Source organism: Vulpes vulpes, chromosome 16, assembly GCF_048418805.1.
Source record: "Vulpes vulpes isolate BD-2025 chromosome 16, VulVul3, whole genome shotgun sequence".
NCBI classification, from domain to species: domain Eukaryota; kingdom Metazoa; phylum Chordata; class Mammalia; order Carnivora; family Canidae; genus Vulpes; species Vulpes vulpes.
Window position 1 is genome coordinate 46,988,132 of NC_132795.1, and position 8,366 is coordinate 46,996,497.

General features: G+C 64.0%; 1 protein-coding gene across 1 annotated transcript; it reads left to right on the forward strand.

Moving 5' to 3' along the window:
• Nucleotides 1–104: 104 nt before the first annotated feature.
• Nucleotides 105–7,710, forward strand: CPT1B (carnitine palmitoyltransferase 1B). The gene is made up of 19 exons (XM_026019725.2): nt 105–340; nt 621–780; nt 1,134–1,273; nt 1,563–1,740; nt 1,948–2,049; nt 2,236–2,373; nt 2,471–2,548; nt 3,325–3,432; nt 3,504–3,588; nt 4,154–4,349; nt 4,641–4,826; nt 4,905–5,010; nt 5,094–5,210; nt 5,482–5,646; nt 5,715–5,849; nt 5,949–6,101; nt 6,594–6,707; nt 7,124–7,216; nt 7,356–7,710. The coding sequence occupies exons 2-19, from the start codon at nt 640–642 to the stop codon at nt 7,437–7,439; spliced, it is 2,319 nt and encodes a 772-aa protein (XP_025875510.1). The 5' UTR covers nt 105–340; nt 621–639; the 3' UTR covers nt 7,440–7,710.
• Nucleotides 7,711–8,366: the final 656 nt, after the last annotated feature.

Genomic DNA, 8,366 nt, shown 5'->3' on the forward strand with positions numbered 1-8,366 from the left:
CTGCCCGGCTCGCAGGCGCACAGCTGACGCCCTGGCGACCTTTTCCCTACATTCAGCTATTTTTAGCTCTAATGCTCCCATCCTCACGTGAGCCCCCCCCCCACGCCTGCCCCAGGTTCTCGAACCTCCGAGCCACGCCAGTCTGCAGAGCCCGCCCCCACCCCCGGTTCCCACCACACAGAGGAGGGGATTCTGGTCGCCGCCCCACATCTGTTTGCTCGACCCAAATTTGGGAGTGGGTGTCAGGTTCCCGGCGGGGGCGGGGCGGCCAGGCCTGAAGGACGTGGGGACACGGGCCAGACCGACTGGCCCCCCGCGCGGACGGAAGCGAACCCCAGCCGTGAGTGGCACAGGGCCCCTCGCGGTCGGGGCCCCCACCTCGCCGCGGCTCCGGGGCTCCTGGCCCCTGCTTCCCCTGCCCCTCCAGCGGGGCCCCCGGATCCGATCGCGGCGCGAGGGTCCGGCGGCCGTTGGGCTAGGGGCGGGGCCCCGAGCGGGGGCGCGGCGGGGGCACCGGGGGCGCGGGGGTGGGGGTGGGGGAACCGGGGGCACGGGGGGGGGGGCGCGCACCGGGGGCGCGGGGGCGGGGCCGGCCTCAGCCCGCCCGCACACCCCCCCAGGTGAGGGCCAACCTCCAGGATGGCGGAAGCGCACCAGGCCGTGGCCTTCCAGTTCACCGTGACCCCAGACGGGGTGGACTTCCGGCTCAGTCGGGAGGCCCTGAAGCACATCTACCTGTCCGGGATCAACTCCTGGAAGAAACGCCTGATTCGCATCAAGGTGGGTGCAGGTGGTTCTGGCAGGTGCGAACAGTCTCCCCGGAGGCGAGGCCAGGTGTCGGCGGCTGCCCCACCCCCCCACCGAGGCTGGAGGCTGGCGGCTGGCCGTCAGGCTGGGTGACAGGCTCCAGCAGTGCAGAAGCCCCAGGGGTGTAGGGCAGACAGGTTGCAAGGAATAGCAGCCCCCTGGTGAGTAAGGGGTGCTGCAAGTAGGGGAGCGTGGAGGAGGAAGAACACAGCAGGTGAGGGAGGGAGGAGGCCTGGCAAGACCCCAAGCCCGGCTGCCTCCTCCCCACGGCCTTTCCCGCTGCAAGCTGCCTTTCCTGCTGCAAGCTGCCTGTGTCTGCCCTGCAGAATGGCATCCTCAGGGGCGTGTACCCTGGCAGCCCCACCAGCTGGCTGGTCGTTGTCATGGCGACGGTGGGCTCTTCCTACTGCAAGGTGGACATCTCCATGGGGCTGGTGTGCTGCATCCAGAGATGCCTCCCTGAGGGGTGAGAAGCAGGGCTCCCGGAGAGGGCGGGGCAGGCTCCTGAGCAGGGCACAAACCAGTAGTAGCCCCTGGAGGTCCTAGGGGCAGCCCCCCCGGGGGGCCACTGTCATCTGAGTCCTACTTTCTAAGTTTGAAAGTAAGGCCCTCGGACATGAGGGTGCCCAGGAGTGCTCTTCGTCAACGCCTCCCCCGACTCAGTCAGAAGTGCAGATTCCCTCCCCCCCCCTCCTCCCCCCTCCCCCAGCCTGACCTCAAGTGGACCCCCTGCAGCCCTCTCCCTTCCCCGGCAGATGTGGCCCCTACCGGACCCCACAGACCCGGGCACTTCTCAGCATGGCCATTTTCTCCACGGGGGTCTGGATGATGGGCATCTTCTTCTTCCGCCAAACCCTGAAACTGCTTCTTTCCTACCACGGTTGGATGTTCGAGATGCACGGCCAGACCAGCCACTTCACCAAAGTCTGGGCTGTGAGCAGGAGCCGGTGGAGGGGTTTGGGCATCTGGTTTGAGACTCTGGGGACCTCATTTGGGGTTGTAAGCTGGGAGAGGCAGGTGGGGCACTGGCACCTGGTGCATGGGTTTGTCCTGGTTCTGAGGGTTGGGGGCCCAGCTCCTCAAATGTGGCTGTTTCTGTTATTTCCCCTGGTTCTCACCAGAAACATTCTGTGTGCCCAGATCTGTGTCCGCCTGCTGTCCAGCCGGAGGCCCATGCTCTACAGCTTCCAGACATCCCTGCCCAAGCTTCCTGTGCCCAGCGTGCCGGCCACAGTTCAGCGGGTGAGGGTCCGGGTCAGACATCCCAGTGGGGCAGGCTAAGCTGGACTGCGAGGACTTCTCCAAACATCAGGGACCATCCCCTGTAAAGAGCAGGGTTGAGAGCCATGGGGCCGGGTTGGCAGGGGGGCAGGACAGAGGCGGTCGTTGCTGTTTGGCCCCCACGCTGACAATGACTTGGCTGGACAGTACTTGGAGTCTGTGCGGCCCTTGCTGGATGATGAGGAATACTACCGAATGGAGGTCCTGGCCAAGGAATTCCAGGACAAGACCGCCCCCCGGCTGCAGAAGTACCTGGTCCTCAAGTCATGGTGGGCAACCAACTATGTGAGTCCCCTCCTGGGCTTACCTCACCCTCCTGTGTGTGTGTGGGGGCGTGTCCCTTGCCTCTGCCCCCACCCTGACTCCTCCCTTCCTTCCGCAGGTGAGTGACTGGTGGGAAGAGTATGTGTACCTGCGCAGCAGGGCGCCTCTAGTGGTGAACAGCAACTACTATGTCATGGTGCGAGCGGGCCCGGGGGGGGGGGGGGGGGGGGGGGGGGGGGGGGCAGGGAGGTTGAGGGAGATCCTGGAAGAGCAGTCAGGGCAGCCGCGCTCCTGAGGACCCACAGCCTGACACTGTCACTCTCCGAGTCCCCCGGGCTCACTACCCGGCCCAGCCCAGGAGCTGGCCCTTCCCGCCGTGGCTCTGTCGCTGGCATCCCAGCCGCAGGTTCCCAACCATCCTGACGCCACCACCAGGGAGCTTCTCCCTTCGTGCCTTCCCTTTGTGTCACTGTGTGAACCCAGAGCTGCTTCTCTCAGAGCTCAGCCCCTCACCCCGCGACCAGCTCTTCTCCGGCTCCCAGCACCTGAGGTGCCCAGTCAGCCGGGTGTCCCCACAGCCCAGCCACGGGGCTCCACAGCGTGCCTCTCCTCTCCCGCTGTCTCCCGCTGTCCAGAGCCGTTCCGAGTCACATGCCGACGTCCCCTCCCCCACAAAGCTGCCCCCCCCCCACGACGTACATACAACTTGCCTGCAATAGGTTTTAAACTGTTTCTCAATGCAAAACAAAACATGAACAAAGTAGGTCATGAAAAAGCTCGAAAGATTCCAGCTGAGCTGAAGGGATACATGCTGGGTCACAGGTCCATCTGTGGCAGCGCATGCCGAGTACAGGTGCAGGGTGGCCTGGGGAAGGGGGTCAGGAGCCCCAGGGCCTCAGGCAGGGAGACCCAGGCAATAGCAGCCCAGAGAGGTCATGGCACGGCACCTGAGGCTCTGCCCTGTCTCTGCAGGACTTCGTGCTCATCAAGAATACAAATATCCAGGCAGCCCGCCTGGGCAACGTCGTGCACGCTATGATCATGTACCGCCGTAAACTGGACCGCGAGGAGATCAAGCCTGTGAGTTGTGTGAGGTGGGTGGCGCAGCCAGGAGAGACGGCCGCATCTGAGCTGCACTGGCCTCCCCACAGGTGATGGCCCTTGGCATCGTGCCTATGTGTTCCTACCAGATGGAGAGGATGTTCAACACGACCCGGATCCCGGGCAAGGAGACAGGTACTGGGCCACAGCCAGGTGTCCGTGCCCGTGTTAGTGCTGTGCTGGGGCCATCAGGACTGAGTCCCCCCACCCTCCCAGCTCGGGGCCTGCATGCTAGGTGCCCTCCAATCTGCTCATCATCACCAAGTGTCCCAGGTATCTCAGGGTCATGTAACTGTGACAAATGCTTGGTTTGTGAGCCGTCCCAGACACAACGTGTCCGCAGGCCTGATGCCAGTGCTGGGACCCTGCGAGCCAGGCAGGCAGCCTGGGTAAGGAGAGCAGGAGGGGTGGAGCTGCAGAGCAGGAGGGGCTGCGTGCTGCGGGCCCGGCTCCAGACACTGGGACAGTGTGTGTAATTTCCTAGAGCTTCAGCTTCCTCTTCTGTGAAGTGTTTCCTAGGACTGTTGGCATTGCACAAGAGGTACGGGAGCCCGGCACGGGGCCTGGCTCGACGGCGGCACCGCCACAGCCCCGCGCAGGGGAAGTCCAGGTGGAGGCCTGCAGCGCAGGGTGGCGCGGGAGCAGGGAGGTGCGCCCGGCCCAGGCCTCAGCCCCTGCCCCCTGCCGGCTTCTGCCCCAGACCTGCTGCAGCACCTGTCGGACAGCAGGCACGTGGCTGTCTACCACAAGGGCCGCTTCTTCAAGCTGTGGCTGTACGAGGGCTCCCAGCTGCTCAAGCCCTGCGACCTGGAGCTGCAGTTCCAGAGGATCCTGGACGACCCGTCCCCGCCCCAGCCCGGGGAGGAGAAGCTAGCAGCGCTCACGGCCGGGGGAAGGTACCAGCGCCCCACGGGGACAAGGGCCCACCCGCAGGGCACCCAGAACCTGGGCCCAGAGGCCTGGCAAGGGGCATGCCCACTGGCAGGGCGCCCCCTGTCTACGGTAGGACCCTCTGTAGCCGGGGCACTGGTGGCCATGGCGGCATCTAGCCACGTCTGACTGGGTGGAGGTGGAGCAAGTGGGGCAGAGATTCCTCCCGGACGGTCCTGCCAGGTCCGGGGTTTGGAGGGGGGGGGTCCTCCACCGCCCACAGGGACCCCACTGCCCTCCCTGCCCTTGTGCCCCAGACTGGAGTGGGCACAGGCGCGCCAAGCCTTCTTCAGCTCCGGCAAGAACAAGGCTGCTCTGGATGCCATCGAGCGAGCTGCCTTCTTTGTGGCCCTGGACGAGGAGTCTCACCACTACGACCCCGAGGATGAGGCCAGCCTCAGCCTGTACGGCAAGGCCCTGTTGCACGGCAACTGCTACAACAGGTGTGACGCCCTGGCTGTGGCCCCCCACCGGCCCCCCCATTCCACGCCCACCTGCATCTCCCGCTTCCCCCCCTGCAGGTGGTTCGACAAGTCTTTCACGGTCATCGCCTTCAAGAACGGCCAGCTGGGCCTCAACACAGAACATGCGTGGGCAGACGCCCCCATCATAGGACACCTCTGGGAGGTGATGGGCCAGGGAGGGGTCCTGTGGGGCCGGCTGGGTGTGGGGCACGAGGCTGGCTCCTCAGCCTCCCCTTCTCCCTGCAGTTTGTCCTGGGTACTGAGACCTTCCACCTCGGCTACACGGAGACTGGGCACTGCCAGGGCAAAGCAAACCCTGCGCTGGCCGCTCCCCAGCGGCTGCAGTGGGACATCCCTGAGCAGGTGTGTGGTCAAGAAGGGACAGGGATGGGGGGCGCTCTCAGGGGGAAGGGACAGAGCTTGTCAGAGTCCAGGGAGGTCCTGGGACCTTCTGGTGGCCAGTGAGCGACCTGGGCGTGACCCTGGCCCATGGAGCACCTGCCGGCCTCCCGGCCCAGGCCCTTCAGGGGGTCTCCCATGTTTGTGGATGTGTCATCTCCTCCAAGCCTCCCCCTGACCCTGCAGCCCCGCGTGCCGAGCTCTACCCCCAGCTGACCCCTCCTTCTGCTGGCAGTGCCGAGCGGTCATCGAGAGCTCCTGCCGGGTGGCCACAGCGCTAGCCGACGACGTGGAGCTGTACTGCTTCCAGTTCCTGCCATTCGGCAAAGGCCTCATCAAGAAGTGTCGCACTAGCCCAGACGCCTTTGTGCAGATTGCCCTGCAGCTCGCCCACTTCCGGGTAGGGGCCTGGCCGTGGGGGCAGGGGGCGCAGCCTCAGCGGCGACACTCACCCCCTACACCCCCCAGGACAGGGGCAAGTTCTGTCTCACCTACGAGGCCTCCATGACCAGGATGTTCCGGGAGGGACGGACCGAGACCGTGCGCTCCTGCACCAGCGAGTCCACAGCCTTCGTGCAGGCCATGGCGGAGGGGTCCCGCATGGTGAGCGCCCAGCTCCGCCGCCAGCCGCTTGGGGGCCAGGCCACTCCTCACCGCTGACTGAAACATGAACCCCTCACCGCCTCACCTCTGCCCCCCCAGAAAGCTGACCTCCGAGACCTCTTCCGGAAGGCTTCCAAGAAACACCAGAATATGTACCGCCTGGCGATGACAGGGGCTGGCATAGACAGGCACCTCTTCTGCCTCTACGTGGTCTCCAAGTACCTGGGGGTCAGCTCCCCTTTCCTGGCTGAGGTCAGCATGGTCGGTGGCAGTGTCCCCTGTCCCCTGCCCTGCAGCTGCCCTCCCTGTGGCCCGTCCAGGCCTGGGGGCCTGGTTCTGAGCAGGAGTCTCCCCTCGTGGAGCTGCCGTTCTCATGAGCGTGGACAGACAGACACGTGGCTTTCGGGTGCTGACAGCACTCGGAGGGAGGGCAGAGAGAGGAGGCAGAGGGGGGAGGCAGAGGGTTGGGGTGAAGGGGTCCTCCAGTGTCCACACACTGGGGCAGGGGCACAGCAGCCCCAGGGGAGGGAGCAGAGCCCAGGGAGAGACAGGCTGGTAGGACGGGCCGAGGGGACCATCAGGTCACAGGGGCCTCGGGGGTTCTATGCAGCTGCGTCACCCTGAGAATAGATGGGGAGTCCGCGCACCCACTCAGGCTGTTGTGCAGGCACCACCTGCCGACGGGGACGTGCCAAGCGCAAGGCAGTTCACACAGGTGTGTCTGCGGTGGCCTCTCTGTTGCAGGTGCTTTCGGAGCCCTGGCGCCTCTCTACCAGCCAGATTGCTCAATTCCAGATCCGCATGTTCGACCCAGACAAGTACCCCAAACACCTGGGCGCCGGTGGTGGCTTTGGCCCCGTAAGTGCTCTTGGAAGGGGACAAGGGAGCAGGACTGGGCCCCAGCACCTCGGGGGGAGGAGGGCCCTGAAGTCAGGCCAGGACAGTGGGCAGCTATCACCCGAGCACAGGCTGCAGCCGCCCACACGACACCCCTCGGCAGCACAACTGACCGGGCCCAGAACTGGTCGCCGCACTCACGGTGCAGAGCCCGGGTCCCCCACCGTACGCCAGGGCTGGAGACACTCGGGGAGAGGCGGCGATCTCAGGCCTCCTGGGACAAACACTGCCCTGGATCCCAGTAGCACCTGTAGCTGCAGGGGCAGAACTCCTCCCGGCAGTGCCCTTGACCTCAGGAATGAGCCCCTTCCCGGGAATCTGGGGACAGCAAGCCCTGCAAGGCTCATTTCCTTCTCTACCATCTGTGCTGTCCTCAGGTGGCAGACGATGGCTACGGGGTTTCCTACATGATCGCGGGCGAGAACACCATCTTCTTCCACATCTCCAGCAAGTTCTCAAGCTCGGAGACGGTGAGTCTGTCCTGCCCCTGCTCAGGCCGAGGAGGGGGTGCCCCCCGGGGCCCTATGGGCTGGGGACGAGCCCTGGGTTGTGGGGACAGAGAGACAGGGGCTCCCTGCCAGGGTTGGTCTGAGCTCTTGGCTCCCGCAGAATGCCCAGCGCTTTGGAAACCACATCCGCCAAGCTCTGCTGGACATCGCTGATCTTTTCCAAGGTCCCAAGGCTGACAGCTGAGGGCTGGAGACAGGCCAGCTGCCCTGTCATCCCCGCACTGTGGAGGAGGGGGCCCGTGGTCGGCTCGAGGCACAGGGGTGGCCATGCACCGGTGCCCAGGCTCCAAGGACACCTCTGGCAGCAGGCCCTCCCCAGGCAGATGCTGCTCCCTGAGGGCCCAGGCAGTGGAAGTGGGGTTGAGTGCGGGGGGGGGGGGGGGGGGGGGTAGAAATTCTGGTTTTCTTTTTCTTGCTAATAAAGATACTAATAAAGATAAATCTCTGTAATTCTCTCCTGGCATTTGGGTACCTTTGTTTGGGAACTAGGGGCCCCTCCGCTGCCAGAGCTCAGGCCAGAGAAGTAGCAGAGGGAGGAGACGGGGCTGGGAGACCAAGAGGCTTGTGACCTACTTTGAAAGGCACATCTCTCCTGAGGTCAGCACTGTCCACACCCACTTGGAATAAATCTTGCTTCAGAACCTTCACCTGTTCCCCGGGCCACTCGTGGTCTGCCAGAGCATGGGGCCCAGCTGCCTCATCCGCGAACACCTCTGGGCTGGAACACCGCCCTGTGGCTGCCCACGGCCTCCTGGCCGTAGGGAAGCTGCGGTGCAGGCCTGCAGCCAGCGCGCCAAGGGGCCTTGCTGTGAGATGGCAACACATGCTCTTTCCCTCACGTTGGCTTTTTATAGTAGAATAACATTAAAAGTAAATATAGAAGTAGAAGTAGGTGCTTCATCAGTGTCGCGGCCTGCGAGAATGCTCACCCAGCCCTGGGAGAGCAGTGAGCAGAGTCTCCCAAAATACTGGCTTTTAATTAATGTTGAAATACGGTTTTTTTTGTTTTTTGTTTTTGTTTTGTTTTTTTAATTGGATTGTTCTTGGTTCAAATAAGAGGAGAAACCAAAATGTTAAACCAAGGTGACCACCCATCAAGCCTCCAAATAAG